The following is a 25,042-nucleotide window of genomic DNA, read 5'->3' as shown; positions in this document are numbered from 1 at the left end:
AAAGAAAGAAAGAAAGAAAGAAAGAAAGCAAGCAAGCAGGCTTACAGATGAAAAGGCATTACAAATATTAACGGACCCCCCAACTGTAGGTGACCCATCGACATAACATTGCAGCTAAAAACCCCAACATGATTTCTGAACATCCAGATTGTGGAAAATCCCCGTTGCACCAGACCAGACCCACCGGTGGTTAGACCCCACTGGGAATACGATGGGAAACCGGTGTGGTTTGAGAACAACCAAGAAAAGGAGATTGTTTGGAAACCAAGTCGTGAGAAGACCCGTTGCCAAAATCAGGCTTGTAAAAGAGACCCCCGGAGACCCCACTGATCGAAAACCGACATTTGCATTTGAGCTGTTCAACACTTAGTGTGTTTCACGTGCATTTAATCAAACACGTAGGTAGAAGAAGGTGTCTGAAATGAAATGAACCAGGGTGGGAGAGGATAACCCTCCTTTGCCCTGGGGGAGCAGTCCCAGAGGGGTTCCATTCTCCCCTTCCCTTCCAGGAGACCCCCCCCAAAATTCCTCCCCTGAATTTAGCAGCAACCTCAAAGTTCTCCTGAGCTTGGTTGACGGAGGAGAAAAGAAAGAGGCTACAGAGGACCATCAACTTCTCCAGCTCCGTGGGCATCTTGGCCCCATCTCAGCCAGTTCCTCCCCAAAATTACCCCTCCCTTTGGCACAAGAAGGAATGCTTTACCACGACTGGCTGGCACCGAGCTTCTTACGGGCATGGAAGACGTGCCATTTGGGAACCCACCAACGTGCCTGGTTTATCCGAGAGATGCCAACGGCCGTTTGCAAAAACCGATCGGGGAAGAAGCCAATTCACAGCGGCATGCAGTGTACCTTTCGGCTCAGGAGATGCCAGGCACTTGGCAGAAGCTGAAAGGATGGCACCCACCGTGTCTTAAGACGGCGTGGATATTTTTAGCAGGAAAACCACCTGGAGTAGTTTTTCGCTCGCAAAGAATCACTAAGAAAAATTGTTGATAGAAGACTCTGGATTAAGGTTGAACTGTGGGGTCCTTGGGGTTTTCTGAGCTTGGAGGTTTTCTTGCAGACGTTTCATGACCCAACTAGGGAACATCATCAGTGCTAGAAGGAAGTGGGGTTTATGGGATGGAGGAGGAGGAGCTTGAAGGGAGTGAGGTTAACACTTCTAGCTGGGTCAATGAAATGTCTACAAGAAAACAGCCAGTCATCAAGCTCCTGAATTGTTATCATGCCACACTGCGACGACCGTCATAAATGCAAGGACCCTTTATCCATCACTTTTTTGGTGCTTTCAATTCTCTTGCCTACAGGCTCAGTTCTGAAATTAATGCATGCTGGCTGGGGAATTCTGGGAGCCGAAGTCCACCCATATTTGAAAGTAACCATGATTGAGAAACACTAATCTCTAACTGCCTGCGTTTCACACGCATATAGTTTTTGAGTGCAGCTCAGAATCTGATAAGTCCAATGAAACTCTGAACACGAGGCAAGTGATAATCGGTTTTTATGTCTAGCTGGAAAGCAAAACTGGGTGACCCTTTTTAGTCTCCCGCCTTAAACAGCAGGCAGAGAGAAAAGCAGGCATGCACAAAAAAAAAACTTTTCCAAACTTCTTACAGTTCACACAGCTTGCACAGATCGTCATTGCTATAGAAACATTATTTCATATCACGCAAACTTCACGATTTTTCTCAGCGCTTCTGCAAACAATGGACCTTAGAAAGGGAAAGAAATACATTTTCTGGCATATAACTCAGAGCTTTGTTAGCATTATAATCACAATGGTTCCTGGCAGACAGGAAGCAGCAGGTGAAGCTAAGCAGAATCACATCAGATACCTGGATAATTAGCACAGGCCCCCTCCCCCAAGGCTGTGTGGTCTCCCCACTTCTCTTCTCTCTCTATACCCATGACTGCATCTCTAACGATCCACCTGTTAAAACTACTGAAGTTCGCAGATGACACAACAGTGATCGGTCTCATTCGAGTCAACGATGAATCCGCATACAGACGGGAGGTTGAACGACTAGCCTCGTGGTGCGACCGGAACAATCTGGAGCTGAACACACTCAAAACCGTAGAAATGGTGGTAGACTTTAGGAGAAACCCTCCCATACTTCCACCTCTGACAATACTAGACAACACAGCATCAACAGTAGAGACCTTCAAATTTCTAGGTTCTACCATATCTCAAGACCTAAAATGGACACCTAACATCAAAGACGTCATAAAAAAAGCACAACAAAGAATGTTCTTTCTGCGCCAACTCAGGAAGCTCAAACTGCCCAAGGAACTGCTGATCCAGTTCTACAGAGGAATGATGGAGTCTGTCATCTGCAGCTCCATAACTGTCTGGTTTGGTTCTGCAACCCAACAAGACAGACACAGACTTCAGAGGATCATTAGAACTGCAGAAAAAACAATGGCCACCAACCTGCCTTCCATTGTGGACCTGTCTATTCCACGAGTCAAAAAGAGGGCTGGGAAAATATTTACAGACCCCTCGCATCCTGGACATAAACTGTTTCAACTCCTACATCCTCAAAACGACGCTATAGAGCACCGCACACCAGAACAACTAGACACAAGGACAGTTTTTTCCCCCGAACGCCATCACTCTGCTAAATAAATAATTCCTTCAACACTGTCAAACTATTCACATTAGGCTGCATTACTATTGCTATTGTCTTCTCATCATTCCTGTCGCCCATCTCCTCCCACTTGTGACTGCATGACTGTAATTTTGTTGCTTGTATCATTTGTACCCTACAACTATCATTAAGTGTTGCACCTTACGATTCTTGACGAACGTATCTTTTCTTTTATGTACATTGAGAGCATATGCACCAAAGACAAATTCCTTGTGTGTCCAATCACACTTGGCCAATAAAAAAATCCTATTCTGTTCTACTATTCTAAATAAATAAATAAATTAGTCAGAAACTGTTTCCTTCTAGAAAGTCCGGACAACCCCCTTTGCCCCCCCACCAGGAAAATGGTTCTCTCATCTTTGCCGAGTGTCCAGTCATCCAACACTGTTGGTCTTGTTTGACCGGACCTCTCCCAGGAAGAGACATTGATGAGAGAGAGAGATATTAAAAAAATAATCTTCTTTTATCGTGTTTGAATGTCCTCATCTCTAGATTGATTTCCTTTATTTTATGTAGTGGCTGATCACATTTTCCACTGTCATTAAGTGTCCCCAGTGTGGGGAAAAAATATGTCCAGGAAAACATATTTCACAAACATAATAAAAGCCTTAAGGCATAGTGTCCTTTTTCTTCCTTTTTCTTTTTTGAAACCGGTATCTCTTTTGCTTATATAAAACAGATCTGTTTTCACCAAAAGAAAACAAAATTATATTCACAAGTGGGCAAAGAAGGACGGAAGCTGCACAATGTATGGTCAATATAATATTAATAAAAGATAAGCCGAAGGAGAGAGTCATTTCTATGGTTTGAAAAAAGGTATAAATCCTTTAGCTTAATAACAGAGCCCCTACTATGTTGATGTTGATGTTGTTGATGGAGGAGGAGGGGAAGGAGAAGAGGAAGGAAGGAAAGAAGGAAAGAAAAAGGGAGGAGCGAGGGAAGGAGGATAGGAGGGAAGAAGGAACAGAAAAAGAAAGAAAAAAGAAAGAAGGGGGAGGGAGGAAGAGAGGAAGGGCAGGAGGAAGAGAAAGGAAAGGAGGAGAGAGGGAGGAAGAAGAAGGAAAAGAGGAAGGGAAGGGAAGGAGGGAGGGAGTAAGGATGCAGAAAGAAAAAGAAGAAGAAAAAGATAGAAACGTTTTCCTGTTTCCTTTACAGAAAACAAGTCCATTTACAAATCTTTCTTTATGAATACAAAAAAACCATTTTTTCTCTTATGCAACTTTTGCTAATTCTCAACTCCCCCCACCCCCATTGCTAATTTATTTTGTTCCATTGTGTGCAAAAATGCTACCAAGGATTTTCAGGCAAATGTAAGTGTGGGTATTGTCTTTTTTCATGTTAATAAAATAAAAGTCAATTTAGCCATCTCCACATGCTCATCATCTTCACCAACCATTCCTCCATTCTGGGTCGTGTCAAACCTTCCCAATTTTAAGCAAATAACAAACTTTTGCAATTGTTTTCCAGGAAACATAGAATACAGTTCTCCTGTTTCTGTCCAAGTGGGACAAGTCAGGGAGGGAGGGAGGGAAGGAAGGAAGGAAGGAAGGAGGGAAGGAAGGAAGGGAGGGAGGGAGGAAGGAAGGAAGGAAAAAGGGGAGGGAGGGAGGAAAGTTAAGAGGGAGGGAGAGAAGAAAGGAAGGAAGGAAGGAAGGAAGGAAGAGAGGGAGGTAGGAGAAAAGAAAGGAAGAAGAAGGAAGGAAGGAAGATAAAAGGAAGAAAGGGAGGGAGGGCGAGGGGGGAGAGAGGGAGGAAAGAAGGAAGTTAGGGTGGAAGGAAGTTAATTGTATTTATGACAATTTATTTATTTATTTATTTATTGGTTCGATTGTTATGCCGCCCTTCTCCAGAGACTCAGGGCGGCTTACAATGCGTTAAGCAATAGCCTTCATCCTTTTATATATACCTGCTTAGTAGGGCTTTTGCCCCCCCCCCAAGCAGTGTTCTTTTTTTATACAAAGTCAGCTTATTGCCCCCACAATCCGGGTCCTCATTTTACCTACTTCGGAAGGATGGAAGGCTGAGTCAACCTTGAGCCTGGTGAGATTTGAACTTGCAGTAATTGCAGGCAGCTGGCAGCTAAATACTACTTTAATAGCGCTTTAGTCCGCTGCTCCACCCAGGCTAACAATTGCAATTGTTATTGTTCGTTCAGGACCAATTGTACTTCAAACATCACAAAGATGGCAGGATATATAATTTCTAAATGGAAGTGAAGGTTTAAAGTTCTTCTCATTTTTTAATGTTTATTTTAAACCGGCAGAAGGACGTAGCAAGAAAAAGCGGCAGTAAGAAAAATGTGCTGATTGTTCAGATTCCGAGCAGTTTGCAAAAATTAATCTCCCCCCTGCCATCTGGATTCTGGATCATCCCAATTAACTCCTTGTACTTAATTACTTTCCAGTAATTCCTTGAAATGGAATTCCAGCTCCTTGAATCGTTAATTAGTTAATTTAACTATCAGACACTTCGATTAACAATTGTGGAGTCTTTTTATTTTAACTTTTTTTTTATCGTCAGCCTGTTTGTCAACATTTCCAACAACATTTAAAGCTGGGTTTCTCAAACATGGGCCAGCCCATTTAAGATGTGTGGACTTCAACTCCCAGAATTCCCCAGTCAGTACAGGGTTGGCTGGGGAATTCTGGGAGCTGAAGTCCATACGTCCTAAAGTGGCCACAATTGAAAAAAAAAAAAAAAGGCCAAAGTTTAGAAGATTGTTATTGAATGGAAGAATCACAGAACATGTGACCTGAAGAAATAGTTTAAATCGTCTAGTCTAACCCCCTGATCAGTGCCATCATCCAATTAGTCATCCATAACCTTAATCTATAGTGGTTTAGTCAAACTGTAAACAAGGCTTAAATTAGCATGGTGCCTCCTAGCAAGAATTTCTGTAGTTTAGGAATCAGGTTTGCAATGTATGGATGTCAGTTACGAACTGGAGTGATAGATTAGAGATTAGAGATAGATGGATGGATGATTAGATATAGATAAATCATAAAGGGATGGATAGAATACAGATAGATAGAAAGATAGATTAGAGAGAGTGGGGTGAGAGAGGGAGAGACAGACAGACAGAGATCATGGAGAGATTGATAGATTATAGACAGATGGATGGATGGATGGACAGACAGACAGACAAACAGACAGATAGATAGATACTGGCAGAGAGAGAGAAAGAGAGAGAGAGAGAGAGAGAGAGAGAGAGAGAGAGAGAGAAAGAGAGAGAGAGAGAGAGAGGGACAGGCAGACAGACAGATCATAGAGAGATGTATAGTTTACAGACCGACAGATGGATGGATAGCTGGACAGATAGATGGATTGACAGATGGATAGATAGATAGAAAGATAGACAGATCATAGAGAGATGGATAGATTACAGACAGATACAGATGGATGGATGGATAGATATGGACAGATGGATAGATAGATAGATAGATAGATAGATAGATAGATAGATAGATACATAGATAAAATAGTGTGTGTGTGTGAGAAAGAGAGATAACAAAGAAATAAATGATGGATAGATGAGAGGAAAAAGAGAGAAAGAGAATAGAAAGACAGAGATAGATGGATGGAGAGAGAGAAAGATGAGAGAGAGAGAGAGAGGGAGGGAGGGAGGGAGAGGATATTCCTTTGTTTTCTGGTTTATTTGAATTTATTTGAATCACTACCTTAAATTTCACTTGTTGAACAATCTCATGAGCTCTCACTCTAGATAGATAGATAGACAGACAGATTATAGAGAGATGGATAGATTACAGACAGATACAGATGGATGGATGGACAGATATGGACAGATGGATAGATAGATAGATAGATAGATAGATAGATAGATAGATAGATATAGATTACAGAATACCGGTAATTCTCAGATGACTGGATGGTTGGTTGGATAGAGGGAGGGAGGGAGGGAGAAGGAAAGGGAGATGATTCTCAGATGAATGCATAGATAGATACATCTAGATAGGTGAGATGATGGTTGATTGATAGACAGATAGATGATAGAGAGATAGATGATAGATGATAGATACACACACATAACAGAGAGAGAAAGAGAGAGAGAGATTATCCATATGTATGAATGAGAATGAATTGAGTGCAGGATTTTTTATTCAATTAACGATGCATTTTATATTCAGTTGAATATCTTTCCAAAGCAAAGACTGAGCTCTTGGCTCCTTGGAGAGCCACTCCTGCTGACCTCAAACCCATTAAATCAAACTAAACCGTTCTAGTTTACAGTTTGAGGATATATACAGTATGTATGTATGTATTTTATTTTATTTATTTTATTTTGTCGAGTACATATTAGATAATATATATATATAAGTATAAGCACGAATTGAATACATAAAATGAGTACAATTAAAGGGAAAATTAGGTAGGTAAACTGGTGCTCTTATGCACGCCCCTTAGGAATGGGGTAAGGTTAACAGTAGACAGTTTTAGGTTAAAGTTTTGGGGGTTTTGGGATGAGACCGCAGAGTCTGGTAGTGCATTCCAGGCATTGACCACTCTGTTACTGAAGTCGTATTTTCTGCAATCGAGTTTGGAGTGGTTCACTTTAAGTTTGTATCTATTGTGTGCTCGTGTATTGTTGTGGTTGAAGCTGAAGTAGTCATTGACAGGTAGGACGTTGTAGCAGATAATTTTGTGTACTAGGCTTAGGTCAGATGGAAGGTGGCGTAGTTTTAAGTTTTCTAAACCCAGAATTTCAAGTCTGGTGGCATAGAGTATTTTGTTGCAAACGGAGGAGTGGAGGACTCTTCTTGTGAAATATTTCTGGACATATTCAACTGTATTAATGTCCGATATGCAGTGCAGGTTCCAGACAGATGAGCTGTATTTGAGAATTGGTCTAGCAAAGGTTTTGTATGCTCTGAGTAGTGTAATATTACCAGAGAAGAAGCTACGCAAGATTAGGTTTACAACTCTTAATGCCTTTTTGGCGATGTTGTTACAGTGGGCTTTGGCACTTAGATCATTTGATATGAGTACTCCAAGGTATAGATACCAGTATATATTTAATTTAATCAATGCTCCCTCAGGAAACCCAATTATTTCCTAAGCTATTATGCCTCCTTGGTAATTGGTTAAAGCTTAATCCAATCAAAGGGAATAGAAGTTAATCATTCGGCTAACCTTCTCTATTACTAAATAAAGTATTCCTGTGATCCCTCAGGATCTTATTTTAAAAAACTAAATGAAAACTCCTCGTGGCCCAGAGAATTTAAGAGTGTAAATTCCTGATGCTGTCTCTGGTTCGAAATATGCTTTGCTGGGCTCCAAGTAATGGAGTTACCTGTCTCATTGCATTTTCACGACGGAAGCCAGATGGACATCCATTCAAAAAAGAAAAAGGAAAAAAAAAAGATAATGTAATCACAGCCCATTTTAGTATATACTCTATTTCGGTTGATTTCACTCCAGCCGTAGAAAAGCAGAAAATCTATTCTCCCTCACTGTTTTTGCTGTCTTCACTCAGCTGGGTTGAGATAGAGCAGGACTGCAATTAAATTTTCCCTGGAGGAAAAGAAGCCATCAGCTTCTATCGGAGACAAATGTGAGCATCACTAAATTCAACATCCCATCAGGGTGGGAAAAAAGAGAGCCCTCCCTCCCTTCCTATTTCTCCTTCCTTCCTTTCTTTCTTTCTTCCTTCCTTCCTTCCTTCCTTCCTTCCTTCCTTCCTTCCTTCCATCTACCCTAACTTCCTTCCATCCATCCTTCTTTCCTCCCTCCCTCCCTTCCATCTACCCTTCTTTCCTCCCTCCTCCCTCGCCCTCCCTCCCTTTCTTCCTTTTATGTTCCTTCCTTCATTCTCCTTTCTTTCTTTTCTCCTTCCTCCCATCCTCCCTCCCTTCCTTTTTCTCCTTCCTTCCTCCCTTCCTTCCATCCACCCTTCTTTCCTCCCTCCCCCTCGCCCTACCTCCCTTTCTTCCTTTTATGTTCCTTCCTTCCTTCCTTTTTTCTTTTCTCCTTCCTCCCATCCTTCCTCCCTCCCTTCTTTCCATCCACCCACCCACTCACCCACCCATCCTTCTTCTCTCCCTCCCTCCCTCCCTTCTCTTCTTCAGATTATCTTTCATTTCATAATTCAATTTATAACCTTCTGGTTCTCGATGGTCGCCAATTCCATTACTAATCAATTCTAATCTTTTAAGATGCACTGAAAAATGGGAATGCTGCCTCTTGAGGGGACAGACACCTGGTGGTCTCCTTTCCAATCCATTCCCCCTCACTCCTTGAGAGCAACTTCCATTAGTTGCTCCTGGGTTCCTAACTTGTTTGTCCTTTTTGAACCCTGATCCATACCTATGGCAGCCGCAACCATGAACAGAGAGCAAACTTACAGAAGACATGAGAATTAAAGCGAGGGAACGGGGCTGCCAGAATCAAAAGCTTATTAATAAGAATAACTGTGTTGAGAGATGCTACAGAAAAAAATTGTTCATTCTTGGATCACTTTAACTTGCAAACAATTCTTGTGCATTTGCTCAACCCTTCCCAGCTCTGGTTTTGATTGCAAATCGTGAACCGTAAAATTGAAAAAAAAAAAAAGTTCTTTTCTTTCGTTCCCTTGTTTTGGCTTTATAGCTGTCCATGCAAGTTTTACAATAATAATAATAAAAATAAGTATTAAAAAAAACACCCTTTTCCTCAATGGAATGTCGTGCTGACTTTACCATCATGTGTTTTTCATTTTGCTGGCTAACATGGAATGCATAGAATGACTACAAGTCCCTAAAAATGTGATTTATTTTCCTAGATTATTGTTTCCAGAAAGAAAGAAAGAAAAAAAGAAAGAAAGAAAAAAAGAAAGAAAGAAAGAAGGAAGGAAGGAAGGAAGGAAGGAAGGAAGGAAGGAAGGAAGGAAAATAAATCCTTCATCTGTGCAGATTCCATCATGAAATACCTGTTGGACATTTGAGGGAAATGTAGAGAGGTGGGAAAGGCCACACCAACAGGTTCTGGCCTATAAACAGGAGACTGGGAGTTCTAGTCCCACCTGAAGCATGAAAGCCAGCTGGGTGACTTTGGGCCAATCACCAGGAGACTGAGAGTTCTAGTCCCACCTTGTTGTTGTTGTCGGGAAAATAGGAGGAGGGAAGGAGTATTCCCTGTGTCCGGTGCTTCAAGCGAGTTATAAAGTAATAAAATAGTTTATGTAAAATAAAAATCTAATGCAAATAAATAAATAAAACTGGGAACTCTTTTTCTTTTTTGGACCCATAAATAAATGTCTCCTGGAATAGTATCGGAATGTGCAGGGATTGAGCAATGAGATAATTGCATTCAGAGCATCTGATTCCACATTCTGTGTTTCGAACGTCATTTTACAACTTGGGGAAGAAATTCTGGGCATCTGGCTTTTCAAAATGACAATTGGATTAAAAGTTGGTGGGGCACTGGCGGCTGCCTGCCAAGCGTTGCTTGTTGTATGTGTGTGTGCACTCATTTGTGTTTGTGTGTGTGCACAATGTGGTGCAAGGCGGAAGCCAACATTTTCTTGCTTGGAAAAATCTGGAATAAAATCTCCGCTGAGGATTCCCACCCTTGGCAATCTGGATTCCTATGACAAATTGCTGCAGATTCTAGCTATTCCTTTCCGTGTTTGGGAGATCCAAGCTAGCAAAAACCAAGCTATGCAGCTAGTCCTCAATTTATGACCGCTTTCTGCAAGAAAGCAACCAGACTCAGCACCAAGGACCCCATAGTCCTCCTCCTCCTCTTCTCCCTACAAACCATACTCCCTTCGTGCACTGATGATGTTCCCTAGTTAGGTCATGAGACGTCTGCAAGAAAACCACCAAACTCAGAGAGGACCAGGGATCTCACAGTCCTTCCTTCTCCCGGCTGGAAACATTTAGAAATAGAAATGTGGGGTCTCTGGGATTGGTGGTTTTCCTGCAGACATTTCATGACCCAACTAGGGAACAACATCAGGTCTAGAAGGCAGGGGGATTCTAGGGCCTAGCATTAATCATGTTACCTAGTTGGATGAGGAAATGTCCATATGAAAACTACCGAATTCAGAAAGCACCAATGGTGGGATTCAGCCGGTTTGTGAAAACCAGTAGTTAAATTACTGGCTGGTCCCTCCCCTCCCAGGAGTCCCCACGCGCCTCATTTTGGCTCCCAGGTAAGTGCAGGCCAGGGAGGCTTACTAGGCCCAAAATGGGGCACGAGGGTGGGGGGGGGCTGTTTTCACTTCCAGGAGGCTGCAGGGAAGACACTAGGCCCAAAATTTATTTATTTATTTATTTATTATTTATTAATCAAATTTCTATACCGCCCTACTCCCGAAGGACTCAGGGCGATGAACAGCCAAGATAAAATACAGATACTACAAATATTAAAATCCCTTAAAATTATTAAATATTTTGGCCGAAACACAGATTAAAATACCCAATTTATAAAATCACGAATTAAAAATTTAAAAGAGGAGAGTTAGGCCAGGCCAGCCTGCTGAAATAAAAAAGTTTTGAGAGCACGGCGGAAGGTGCGCAGGTCCGGGATCCTCCATATCTCTGGGGGGAGCTCGTTCCAGATGGTAGGTGCCCCCACAGAAAAGGCTCTCCCCCTGGGAGCCGCCAGTCGACACTGTTTGGCCGACGGCACCCGGAGGAGCCCCTCTGTATGGGAGCGTACTGGTCGGTGAGAGGCTACTGGTGGCAGAAGGCGGTCTCGTAAATACCCCGGTCCGATGCCATGGAGCGCTCTAAAGGTGGTAACCAAAACCTTGAAGTGCACCCGGAAGTCCACTGGGAGCCAGTGCAGCTCGCGCAGGAGGGGGGTCACATGGGAGCGCCACGTCGCTCCCATAACCACCCGCGTGGCCGCATTCTGGACCAGCTGGAGCCTCTGGGTGCTCCTCAAGGGGAGCCCCATGTAGAGAGCATTACAGTAGTCCAGGCGTGAAGTGACGAGGGCATGAGTGACCGTATTTAACGAGTCCCGATCCAGAAAGGGACGCAACTGGCGAATCAGGCGGACCTGATAAAAAGTCCCCCAGCGTGTCCCCCCCAGCCCATTTTTGCTCCTAGGGGGGTGCAGGAGGCCGAATGCTGCCTGTCACACCCCTGGCCACACCCACCATGGCCACGCCCACCCAGCTGATCATTAGGGCAGAGAACCGGTTGTTAAATGATTTGAATCCCACCACTGGAGAGCACCATTGATCGTTGTCATTGTTGTTATCATCGTCCTCCTCCTCTTCCTTGCAAACCCCATTCCTTTCTAGCACTGATCATGTTCCCTAGTTGGGTCATGAAACGTCTACAAGAAAACAATCAAACTCAGAGAGTACCAAGAATTTCATAGTCCTTTCGTCTCCTCCTCCTCTTCCTCCTCCTCCTCCTCTCTGCAACCCACCCCCTTCTATCCTTGATGTTGGACCCCACAATTGTTGTCCTCCTCCTCTTTCTTTCCCAATTTTTCTTTGGTGGAAGGAGAGAGAATGCTACAGGTAATCCTTGTTTTACGACAGTCCGTTCAGTGACCATTCAAAATTGCAATCGCACCCTCCCCCCAAAAAAAGGGGATGTATCATGTATGACCATTTTTCACACGACATTTGCAGCATCTCCATGGTCACGTGATCAAAATTTGGATGACTGACTCGCATTTATGACGGTTGCCGTGTCGTAGGGTCATGTGATTCCCCTCCCGATAAGCAAATATCAACGGAGAAATCCAGATTCATTTAACAATCGTGCTATGAATATAACTGCATTGCCTCATTTAACAACTGTGGGGAAAAAGGTCATAGAACAGGGCAAAACTCACTTAATGACCTTCTCGCTTAGCAATGGATGTTTTGGGTTCCATTACGGTCATAAGTCGAGGACGACCTGTCCTTGCGTCCCATGGAAACACATAAGCAAAAAACACAGGATGCCGGCATTAGCTAGAGAGTTCAGCTTTTATTTGGTTTTAAACCGGCAAGTTCCTAGTCCTTATGGCTGCAACCATATAGAGTACAGATTTCGGGGGGGTTGAGTAAGGATTTGAGCAATTTAAGGGATTCATTGCTCGGGATGGATCGGAGGTAGGAGAAAGCACCCACAGCTTCCCACCCTCTTCACAAAATTCACCGAAGCAGCATAAATTACACGAAACACGGTGGAATAAATTATTAGACAATATAACATCCATTGTGCAAATTCAAAGGGCATGATCCAGCTTGTTATTTATTTATTTATTAAAAAAAAAAAATTCCTCGCAACTTTCTTAATTTCCAGAGTGATTTTTTTTTTAATTTTCCTCCCAAGGTTCCACTTATTATTGCAAGCGGTGGATTTGACCAGAGTTTTCCGGGGTGAAAAAAGGGAGTCAAAATGATTTCTGCAGTTGGTGACATCAAATCTTTGGGTTCCTTTTTTCTGGACACCCCCTTGCAGATGCCGGAAGGTGGGATTAGGTTCGATCCAAGCGAGCGAGCCCTTTATCCAAGCAGCAATGATCTGTCAAGGGGTTCCTGCAAGGAATTCTGGGATTTCTAGTTTTTAACAAGGGGCATTTATTTTAAAAATAGGAGATGTGCAGCCAAAATGGTACTAATGCAATTAACTCAGTATTTGCAGAGGAAAATTTGCAAATTTTCTAAATCACTTGTGCAGCAGCCTTAATAGTAATAATTAAAAATGGGGGATAGAAAACAAAATTACATTATCAGTCCCAGCTCAGTTAAGAGTCTCGGAGTTGGGATGAATTTCTTTGTCTTCAGGGAGTCCTCGACTTACAACCATTCATTTAGTGACCGAAGTTATAACACCAATGGAAAAAAGCGACTCACGAACGCTCCTCATAACTTACAACGCTGGCAGCTTCCCTGCGGTCATGTGATCAAAATTCAGCTATGCTCAGCAATCGGCATATAGAGTTGGTCCTCGACTTACGACCACAAATGTGCCCAAAATTTCTATTGTTAAGTGAGGCGCTTGTTCAAGGAGTATTTTAGCCTGATTTTTATGACTTCCTTGCCACTGTTGTTAAGTGAATCACTGCACTTGTTAAGTGAGTAACCCGGTTGTTAAGTGAATCTCTGGCTTTCCCGTTTGACTTTGCTTGTCAGAAGGTCGCAAAAGGAAGTCACGTGACCCCCTGGGACACATCGTCATAAATACGAATCAGTTGCCATCCATGGGGATGCTGCAAATGTTGTAACTGTGAAAAATGGTCATAAGTCACTTTTTCCAATTCAACGTTGTAACTTTGAATGGTCTCTAAATGAACTGTTGTAAGTCGAGGACTACCTGTAGTTACAACGGTTACAGCCTTGTGAGAATCACATGACTTTCACTTGCAATTTTCTCAACTGGCTTCGGACAGTCAATGAGGGAAGCCAGATTTGCTTAACGACTTTGTGATTCACTCAACAACTGTGAGCGGCTCACTTAACAACCGCGGCAAACAGTTTGGAAAATCGGGTGCGCTTCATTTGCTAAGCAATGGAAATTCTGGCCCCAGCTGTGGTCATAGGTTGAGGATTCCCTGTGCATTGCTGGGAAAATATCTTATGATTCCTTCTTCCCCAATGGTGAGATTTTTGGTAAAGATTAAAAACATTTCCTTTTAGCTGATCCTCAGTCTGTTTATTGAACAGCAGCTCCTGGTGGGAATAAGACTCAATCCGTTTGCAAGACAAAGTTGCACACTAGGATTAGCTTGAAAACTGTCATCTTAATACATCGTTACCTTCGTGCACAATCTTAAAAGCAAAATTGTCCGCTTATTTTTGGCTTTCTTGTAGCCGGATCTTTGGAAAACAGAGCAGTCTTCTGTTTCTAGGAGGTGGGGGCGACTGGGGGCTGCGGGACCTGGCCCACCGTCCCAGAAGCTGGGGAAGACATCACGTAGTCCTCTTTGGCATTGCTCGCTCATGTGCAAATCCACATATTTGCTGCCTGCCATCACACTCCCCCCACCTTTAGCGTCCGAGCCTCTGTCCCTCTGGGACAGACCCAAGGTAACCAACCCGCCCCCCCCCGGAATGGACCCGGTGTTTTGGCTGCAAATGGCACCAAACAGGAGAGGTAGAAAAACACCATTTCAGGAGGGAGGTGAGGAAAACAGCCCTCATTGGACATGGGTCAATCACCGTTTCTCTATCCAAATCCCTTCTTTCCATTGGAGACAGCGCTTCACGGCCCTTCTAATCTGCCCGTCTGATTCTCAGCGGGTTGCCTTTAGTCCTGGGTGGTGTTCCAGAGCTCATCATTCTGAGCCAGGCATGAAGAACCTGAACCCAGAGCTCTGTTGCCTTCATCCAGCCCCTCCTCTCCTCCCCACCCACCTCTCTCTATATCCAGCTTTTGTTTTCCCTCTTATTGTTAATCAATTATCTGTCTCCGGAAAGAGAGAGACAATATTATCTTCTTGTTTTGCTTTTTGACTGACTCACTGTTTTATGCAGAGCAGACACAGTATCGATCTAATCGTAATTTTCTACTTCCACAAAGAGTGCTGGGCAATCTCTTGAGGCCTTCGCTTGGGGAGGGCATGAGTGACCAGGAATAAGACCGCAGGACAATATGATTTTCTCGTGCGGCGAGACAGAAGCAGAAATGTAATAGGATGAGCCGGAAAATAATTCCGATTTTCTTTCAATTGCAAGACCCTTTTTAAGTTTGTTTCCCCTTGGTTGCTTAAAACATGAATTTAGGAACAGCTCTGGAGGGGGGGAAAAGTCTTGTCTGGATACAAACAAATCCCCAAACTATGCATTTAGGTTGCTTAGGGTATTTTGTTTCTGCCAAACCAAATCTTAAAAGTGAACCATGACACGAGAAAGCTTTGTTCTGAACCGATCCTGGCTGGGATCGGTTGGGCCGGATCCTTTATGTTCTCCTAAGGGAGAAAAACTCTGAATGCCCTAGGACCGCTGGCCCCCTTTCCCCTGTGCTCCCTAAAGATAATGGGGTTCACTCTTGCCTTCAAGGGCAGGAGAATGCGGAGTCTCTGCTGGGTCGCCAAAAATTGTTGCTGTCCTTCACTCCAGCAAGATGGCGTTTCTTGCTGCAAAGAATTCGGGTGGAGAGTCAACAGCCCCCTCCCCAAAACCGTGATGGGGATCAATTGACTGGAAGTTGCTTGCCACCCTCAGTGCCTTCAGAGGCCCCCTAAGTGGGGCTAACCATCATCTCGTTTTGTTACATCACAGTTTCTTCTTCTTTTTCCAACAAGGTGGCTGGCCGGTAGCCGTTGTAAAGTCCAGAGCTGTTGAGGTATTCCTCCTCTTTGCTGTAGTGCTCGGGCCCCGAAGACGCCAACGAGTTCTCCGAAATGGACCCGTTCCGGATGTAACCTGGCAAATTCCGGTGTCCGTTGAGGGTCCCCGGGGCCGGTTTGCCGTTGAGAGGGAGCGGCGTGCCCCCTTTGGCGGTGACGTTCGTGACACTGGTGTGGGACACCATGGGTCCGTAGCTGTAGGTAGTGCTCCCACTCCGTGCCTTTCTTCGGAAGTCCAGCGCTAATGTCCATCGGCTCCACGACTTCTTGATCTCAGCTTGGACCTGGGGTGGGGGAAAGAAAAGGATGGTTATTATGGGATGGGACTGGTGGAAAGTTCTGACCCAGAGCCGCTCAATGGAAGAGATTCCGGGACCACGTAAATTGGAGTTTGCAAAAGGATTTGGAAAGAACCTGAAGGGATCTCAGACGGTTACGTTAGAAGGTTGTGTGAGTCCTTTGGGGGATGGATGGGAAGGGGCTTTTGAAGTCATCGGGGCGGTTCGTGAGCATACCCCAAAGCCTTTTCACAATGCCAGCAGTCCTGGCAGTGTATCTTCTGAGCAAGCACAGTCCAAATGGTTTGTGAGTCCCCCATTAAGCAATTAGAATCTAAGGAACTGATCCATTAATCATCTGATTTCATTGGCAAGGGTCAGCATAGGACTATTCTGAAGAAAGGATGCCCTTCCTTCCTTCCTTCTTTCCTTCCTTCCTTCCTTCCTTCCTTCCTTCCACTTCCCTCCCTCTCTTTCCTTCTCCCCTCCCTCATTTCCTCCCTCCCTTCCTTTTTCCCTTCCCTCTCTACCTCTCTTTCCACTTTCCTTCCCTTCCCGATTTTCTTCCCCTCTCCTTCTGGTTTCCCTTTCTCCTTCCTTCCTTCCTTCCTTCCTTCCTTCCTTCCTTCCTTCCTTCCTTCCTTCCTTCCTCCCTTTTCCTTCCTTCTTTCCTTCCTTCCCTCCCACCTCCCTCCCTCCTCCCTTCTCCTCTCCCTCATTTCCTCCCTCCCTCCCTTTCTCCCTTTCTTTCCACTTTCTCTTTCTTTCCTTTCCTTCCAAACTTCCCTTACTCTTTCCTTCCTTCCTTCCTTCCTTCCTTCCTTCCTTCCTTCCTTCCTTCCTTCCTTCCTTCTTCCCTCCCTTCCCACCTTCCTTTCTCCCTTCCTTTATTTCCTTCCACCCTCCCTCCCTCCCTCCCACCTTCCTTTCTTCCTTCTCTCATTTCCTCCCTCCCTCCCTCCCTTCTATCCCTCCCTTTGTTCCTTCCCTTCCCTCCCTTCCCTTCTCCTCCTTCCCTTCCTCTGAACCAAGAGATTCTGGAGACTGGGATACTCACCTCCCCATTACAAAAGCAGTAGATAATTGCTACGAAAAATCCCTAGGAAGAAAATAAGGAATAAAATTGGTTTTGTTTGATTGATTTCATGAACAACTTTTAGGCTGCTGTTTGCAGGCCCCATATGGCTTACCTAATCCATAATGGGCTGGGTAACTTGAGGTTAATATACAGGTAGTCTTTGACTTACAACAGTTCATTTAGTGATTATTCAAAGTTACAATGTCACTGGAAAAAGGGACTTATGACCATTTGTCAAACTTACGACCGCTGCAGTATCCCCATGGCCACATGCTCAAAATCCAGTCGTTTGGCAACTGACTCCTATTTATGACGATTAAAGGTTGCAACCTTCTGATGAGAAAAGTCAATAGGGAAGCCGGATTCACTTAACAACCGTGCAACTGACTTAACAACTGCAGTGATTCACTTAACAACAGTGGCGAGAAAGGTCGTAAAATGGGGCGAAACCTTTTCTGGGAGAATTATGGGGTGCTGCTGAGATTGAGCCGATGGTCCACAGCAATGAAATTTCAACAGAGTCCCATAAAATCTGAATTGACTTTAGAGAGGGATAATAATAATAATAATGTACATTAAAATTTAACAATTACTTTAATATCCGAATTTAATAAAAGCGATAATGATTAGGTTTTAATTTTTAACGTTCTATTTAATATTATTAATAATGAATTCTCCATAACTCTTGTAAAGAGTGGTCTTTTCTAGCTTGCAAGTTTGAACCCAGCAAGACTCTGACCGGGAGCCCCTGAGCTGGGTGGGGATTATGGGAGTTGAAGTCCAAGGCATGGATGGACATCATGGCTGGAAAAATAAACATTTTATTGCATTTTCACCACCACCCCTTCCTAAATCCTAAACGGGTATATTCTGAAGAAGGATCAGCTGTTGGACGAACCTGGAAGGAGTTAAACAGCATTTCATAGTGCATCTGAATTTGCCAGAGGATTCCGGAAACATCCGTGTATGGCATGGCCATAAAAACGATATAATGGACTCCGAATAATGGCATGAGGACCAGGGTGGATTTCAACAGTTTCCTGCAGGGAAAGAGAGAAAGAAAAAAAAGATGATAAATAATAATAGATGGTGGAGAATATTTGTAGCTCAGGGATTAACTGTGGGGTCCTTGGTGCTCTCTGAGCTGAGTGGTTTTCTTGCAAAATGTTTCATGACCCAACTAGATAAGTTCATCAGTGTTAGAAGGGAGAGGGATTTGAAGGGAGGAGGAGGAGGAGATGAAAAAGAAGTGGAGGAAGAGGAGGAGAAGGAGGACTGAGGGGTCCTTGCTGCTCTCTTAGCTTGCTTGCTTTCTTGCAGACGTTTCATGACCCCACTAAGTAACATCATCAATTCTGGAAGGGAGTTGGGTTTGCAGGGAGGAGGAGGAGATGGTGGTGGAGGAGAACTGTGATGTCCTTGGTGAAGGAAGGAAGGAAGGAAGGAAGGAAGGAAGGAGTGGGGAGGAAGAAGGAGGAAGAGGGAGGGAGGGAGGAAGGAGGAAGAGGGAGGGGGAGGGGGGAGGAAGAAGGAAGGAGGGAAGGAGGGAGGGCGGGAGGGAGGGAAGGAAGGAAGGAAGGAAAGAAGGAAGGAAGGAAGGAGGGAGGAAGAAGGAGGAAGAGGGAGGGGGAGAGGGGAGGAAGAAGGAAGGAAGGAGGGAGGGAGGTGGGAGGGAGGGAGGGAGGGAAGGAAGGAAGGAAAGAAAGAAGGAAGGAAGGAAGGAGGGAGGAAGAAGGAGGAAGAGAGAGGGAGGAGGAAGAGGGAGGGGGAGAGGGGAGGAAGAAGGAAGGAAGGAAGGAAGAAGAGAGGGAGGGAGGTGGGAGGGAGGGAGTGGGGAGGGAGGGAAGGAAGGAAGGAAGGAAGGAAGGAAAGAAGGAAGGAAGGGGAGGGGGAGGAAGAAGAGGAAGAGGGAGGGAGGAAGGAGGAAGAGGGAGGGGGAGGGGGGAGGAAGAAGGAAGGAGGGAAGGAGGAAGGGAGGGAGGGAAGGAAGGAAGGAAGGAAGGAAAGAAGGAGGGGAAGTGGGGAGGAAGAAGGAGGAAGAGGGAGGGAGGGAGGAGGAAGAGGGAGGGGAAGAGGGGAGGAAGAAAGAAGGAAGGAAGGAGGGAGGAAGAAGGAGGAAGAGGGAGGGAGGAGGAAGAGGGAGGGGAAGAGGGGAGGAAGAAGGAAGGAAGGAAGGAAGGAAGGAAGGAAGGAAGGAAGGAAGGAAGGAAGGAGCAACCTTCCCACACAGGTTCCAGCAAGCAAAGTCAATGGGCAAAACTGGATTTGCTTAATAACATTTTTCACTTAATGACTTCAGCCATTCAGGCATTTCACAGGTGTAAAATCAGACACGGCTGGTTTAACAAGGGGAAATTCCGGCCCAAATTCTGGTCAAAAGTCCAGGGCTGCTCGTAAGTCTTTTCTTCGCTCGTCCTCCTCTCCAAGAGAACTACCTCGAGAACCCCAAACGGTGCAGAACGTGGCACATCGGCCACACGGGGGGTTGACGCTGGCAGAGGGAAAAAAGCTGAGTTTTTCAAACTGGCACAGTTCGCTTCGGAGTTCAGGGTGGGGAAAAGAAAGGGGGGGAAAAATGTGAATTTGGAAAGCAAATATTTTAATTTAAAGCAGGCGAGACCAGCGGGGATGCTTGGCCTCGCTTTGCAAAACCTCAAAGTTTCGTTCTCAGCCTATCATTTCCTTCGAGATTTATTTCACCCTCTTGGAGGGTTGCTACGAATGTCGGTTTGGACGCAGCTGGGAGGTTGGAGGGTGTTTTTCCAGCCGGGACACCACGACAGTCGATGCCAGAGGAGGGGAGCCCTCCCCCCACCCCCACAGGCCTTGGTGCCCCCTTCGCTAATTGCCTCCAGATTCAGCCAGCCTTGGCCGAATCTGCCTCTTCCGCCTCCGTGTCGGCCTCGTTTGCAGCCAGAGGAGGCTCCCTCTGGGGCACAGCTGGCGAAGGGGGCCAGATGTGGTTGTCTGCATGCAGGATTTCACTTCTTTGGGGTCATCATGGGGCTGATTGACAGCTGTTGCATGGGTGCCTTTTCCTTCCACTTCTTTCCTCCCTCCTCTCTCCTTCCCTTTTCTTCCTCTCCTTTTCCTCTTCCTCCCTTTTTTCCTCCTCTTCCTCTTCACTTTCCTTCTTTCTACCCATTCATTCTCCTCCATTCTTCCCTCCCTTCCTTTCTTCTATTCCCATGTTCCTTTGCCTTCCCCTTCATCCCTATCTTATTCCTCCCTCCTATTCCCATTCCTTTCCCCTTCCTTCTTTCCTCCTTTCCTTCCTCCCTCCTTTCTCTTCCTGTTTCCCTTTCCCTTTCCTTTCCTTTCCTTTCCTCTCCTTTCCCTTTCCTTTCCTTTCCTTTCCTCTCCTCTCCCTTTCCCGCCCTGCTCTGCCCTTCTTTTCTCTTTCCCCTTTCCTTTCCTTTCCTTTCCTTTCCTTTCCTTTCCTCTCCTCTCCTCTCCTTTCCTTTCCCTTTCCTGCCCTGCCCTTCTTTCCTCTTTCCTTTCCTTTCCTTTCCTTCCCTTTCCTTCCCTTTCCCTTTTCCTGGCATTGGATAATGGGGCCCTCAGTTTTCTATGGGCTCTTCCTGAAACTGAATTCTCTTTTCTTTTCTCTCTGTTTTGTCACTCCATTCTGGCCGAAAGAAATCCCTCACGGAGAGGGAATAATCACTGCTTACCGATACTGTTGTCTGGTATCACATCTCCCGGCATTTGTTTCTCGGAGTTTGGTTGCAAGAACTCTGATAATTTTGATAAACAGGATAAAGTTTGCCTGAAAGAGAAAAGGAAGGGAGGGAGGGGAAAGGGAAGGAGGAAAGAAAGAAGGAAGGAAGGAAGGAGAAGAAGAAAAAGGGAGGAAAAAAGAAAAGGAAGGGGAAAGAGGAGCGAAGGAGAATGGAGAAGGAGAAAGAGAAGCAGAAGAAGGACAAGAAAGAGGAGGAGAAGAGAAAAAGAAGAAAAAGGGAGTAAATAAGAAAAAAGAAGGAAGCAGAGAGAGGGAAAGGGAGGAAGGAAGGAGAGATAATTTAATACCAATAAAAGTGCCCCTTTGGGCAATTAGCATCTCCAAAACCTATACCACATTTTTAAATATATATATTTAAAATTACACACCTACTTCCTTTCCATTCCCACCTCCCATTGCAGCTAGAAAAAAACAAAAACAAATTGCAATTGAATCAAATCCACCCAGAGGGTTATTTGAGTGGGGGGGTGGGGGGGGGGAGGCCCACAAAAGCTTTAGGACCAAGACAAAAAAAATTCTTGTGGTGCGTGTGTCGCAAAAACCAGGGACATCGCTTGCTCCTTAACCAGGTTTGAGGTCTAACCACAGGCTATTCCAGTTATCCTGTCCCCCCCACCCCACCCTCCAACTCCCCCCCCTTTATTGGACCACCCAGACATTTTGGAGGGCTGAGAATGTAGGAAGCTGGCCGGAGAAGACGGGTCAAGCGCCAAGCCTCTTTCCATTTACGGTTCACTGACCACAAAACAATGGTTTGCCCAGGAAGGACGTTGGTTTGTTTTGCTGAAAAAATTCTCAGGCTGGGAAGGCCGGCTCAGTTTTCCGCAAATGTTGTCATCCCTACATCCGAAGGAAGCCGAGATGGCTTCGATTTGAGGTCTGTGCAGACCCCCAAGGGATTGGGGTGGCTTCGTCCATGTCATGGGATTGACATGTGTGTGTGTGTGTGCGGACTTAATTGTGCCTTGCAGTCTGGGAAGAGATCGCGATTCTCTCCACCCGTTGTACGAATTTTGCTGGAAGTTTCCAAAATAAAGTGGATAATTTTATTTAACCAGGATGGTATATAGCAGGGATGGCTAACCTTTCTGCCGTCGCGTGCCAAAAGCGGAGGGAGTGCGGGGGGGAGGGGGTGGGGGGGGTCACGCACACGTATGCCCACACCCATAATTTTATGCATCCCGCCCCCCCGCGCGTGTATGTGTGATTTCCCCCCGCTTTTGGCATGTGTTGGCCCGGTAGGCCTGTTTTTTGCCCTCCCCAGGCGCCAGACGTTTTCTTGGAGCCTGGGGAGGGCAAAAACAGCCTTCCCCCACTGACGGCCCTCTGGAGGCCGGAAATGGCTCATTTGCCATTCTGGTGGGCCCAGAAGGCCTGAAAATCAGCTGGCTGGTGCGCACATGCACGCCAGAGCTAAGCTCACGTGCCCACCATCATGGGTATATAGGGAGTCCTCGACATACAACCATTCGTTTAGTGACTGAAGCGATCATTTTTCACACTTATGGCCGCTGCAGTATCCCCAGGGCCACATCAAAATTCAGACGCTTGGCAACTGACTCATATTTATGACGGTTGCAATCCATCCTGGGGGTCCTTCTGACGATCAACGTCAACAGGGAGGCCAGATTCATTGAACAGTTGTGCTACTCACTTAAGAACAGTAGTGATTCGCTTAATATACTGTGGCAAACAAGGTGGTAAAATGGGGCAAAACTCACTGAACAACAGTCTGGCCTAGTCACCGAAATCTTTGGGTCAAATATAGATGTAAGTTGAGGACTACTTGTAAGGTCTCCTGCCTTGAGTTTGGGGTTCGACTAGATGACCTCTCAGGTTCCTCCCAGCCCTAGGATTTTATGTTCTGCCTGAGGAATTCTAGGAGTGGAAGTCCTTCCCTCTTAAAACATGCCGGCTGGGGGTTTCTGGGAGTTGAAGTCCTCCCCTCTTAAAGCATAGCCGGCTGGGGGATTCTGGGAGTTGAAGTCCTCCCCTCTTAAAGCATAGCCAGCTGGGGGATTCTGGGAGTTGAAGTCCTCCCCTCTTAAAGCATAGCCGGCTGGGGGATTCTGGGAGTTGAAGTCCTTCCCTCTTAAAAATATAGCAAGCTGAGGGATTCTGGGAATTGAAGTCCTCCCCTCTTAAAACATGCCAGCTGGAGGATTCTGGGAGTTGAAGTCCTTCCCTCTTAAAAGTATAGCAAGCTGAGGGATTCTGGGAATTGAAGTCCTCCCCTCTTAAAACATGCCAGCTGGGGGATTCTGGGAGTTGAAGTCCTTCCCTCTTAAAAGTATAGCAAGCTGAGGGATTCTGGGAATTGAAGTCCTCCCCTCTTAAAACATGCCAGCTGGGGGATTCTGGGAGTTGAAGTCCTTCCCTCTTAAAGCATAGCCGGCTGGAGGATTCTGGGGGTTGAAGTCCTTCCCTCTTAAAAGTATAGCAAGCTGAGGGATTCTGGGAATTGAAGTCCTCCCCTCTTAAAACATGCCAGCTGGGGGATTCTGGGAGTTGAAGTCCTTCCCTCTTAAAGCATAGCCGGCTGGAGGATTCTGGGGGTTGAAGTCCTTCCCTCTTAAAAGTATAGCAAGCTGAGGGATTCTGGGAATTGAAGTCCTCCCCTCTTAAAACATGCCAGCTGGAGGATTCTGGGAGTTGAAGTCCTTCCCTCTTAAAAGTATAGCAAGCTGCGGGATTCTGGGAGTTGAAGTCCTTCCCTCTTAAAGCATAGCCGGCTGGAGGATTCTGGGAGTTGAAGTCCTTCCCTCTTAAAGCATAGCCGGCTGGAGGATTCTGGGGGTTGAAGTCCTCCGCTCTTAAAATATAGCCAGCTGGGGGATTCTGGGAGTTGAAGTCCTCCCCTCTTAAAGCATGCTGAGGTTGAGAAACCCTGATTTAGCTGTCCCTGTACAACTCCGCCCGCCATCTTGACTTTTTTGACCCCTTCCTGTTGATTTCTCCTCTTTTCCCCCCTCCCTAGACTCCTCCTTGGCTCCAACTCACCAACACAGCTGTCAGGATGGGCACCTGGATAAACCACTTGAAATACCCGGCGCTTAAATCCCAGCATCTGCCAATAAAAAGAGGACATCCTTACAAAACTACTTCATACATCTGATTTTGATGTAAAGTAGCCTTCGGCTCTAGGAACTGTTTTCAGGAAGGTTTATAATCTTCATTCATCAAAAGACTTGTTGAAATCATCCCCCAAATGGCCGGGAAAGCAAATTTGTTTAGAGGTTGAGCCTCCAGGTAAAGGAGTAGTCTACCCTTAAAAACAACCAGGGGATAAATAAGAATAGGTTTGTCTATTTCAGGAACTATAGATCTAAACGGGTCGGCTTTTAAGAATGTTTTACAAATTTGGCAACTTTAAGATGTGTGGATTTCAACCCCCAGAATTCCCCAGCCAGCCGGCTGGGGAATTCTGGGAGTTGAAGTCCACTCATCTTAAAGTTGGCAAGTTTGAAAAGCACCATTCCACTGGTTTTTAATACATTCTCTTGGCTGTTTTTAAATAATAACCCAGTCATTGGGTTTTGAGTGAATATTTCAATATATATGTATTTTTAAAAAAATAATAAAAGGAATGTTGAGGTAATAAATGGTCCATCTGGCTTCTTGAGGAATAAAAATGTCATGGTTATACAAATTATGGCTATTAGCAAAACAAATCATTATGGCACTCTGGGATTAAAATATCCCCAAGCGCCAATTTTTTTTTTTCTCAATCAAACGGGCAGTGTGTGCCTGTTACACACACACAACACTTATTCCAGCAAAGGAGAAAAATATTTAATATAAGATCAAAGAGAAACCAAGTTTACCACTCTTTAGAGCTGCAAGCCTATTAGTTTTTATATATATATATCACACACACACACACACACACATAAATATAAATATACATGTAATAATAATATATGAATAAAATAATTTGGCAAATATCTATATTTTCTATCTTTCATCCTTTCATCCCTCCATCCTTCATCTCTATTACCTGGCTGTCTACCTCTATTATGTCTCTATCATCTGTCTATCTCTTATCTGCTATCTT

General features: G+C 45.0%; 1 protein-coding gene across 3 annotated transcripts in view; it reads right to left on the bottom strand.

Moving 5' to 3' along the window:
* Window positions 1-12,563: 12,563 nt before the first annotated feature.
* The window catches only part of PTH1R (parathyroid hormone 1 receptor), a 91,990-nt gene continuing 79,511 nt past the window's right edge, over window positions 12,564-25,042 (bottom strand). For all 3 annotated transcript variants that reach the window (XM_087893157.1, XM_087893158.1, XM_087893159.1), the window contains 5 exons: window positions 23,989-24,055; window positions 20,921-21,015; window positions 18,145-18,286; window positions 17,226-17,267; window positions 12,564-16,174 (listed from right to left, as the gene is read on the bottom strand). In XM_087893157.1, coding sequence (XP_087749283.1) covers window positions 15,812-16,174; window positions 17,226-17,267; window positions 18,145-18,286; window positions 20,921-21,015; window positions 23,989-24,055 — 709 coding nt within the window. In that variant the 3' untranslated portion in view covers window positions 12,564-15,811. The remainder of the gene's footprint in view (window positions 16,175-17,225; window positions 17,268-18,144; window positions 18,287-20,920; window positions 21,016-23,988; window positions 24,056-25,042) is intronic.

Source organism: Pantherophis guttatus, chromosome 4, assembly GCF_059756535.1.
Source record: "Pantherophis guttatus breed Tessera chromosome 4, ASM5975653v1, whole genome shotgun sequence".
Taxonomy (NCBI): Eukaryota; Metazoa; Chordata; class Lepidosauria; order Squamata; family Colubridae; genus Pantherophis; species Pantherophis guttatus.
This window is presented reverse-complemented; position numbering and strand designations above follow the sequence as displayed.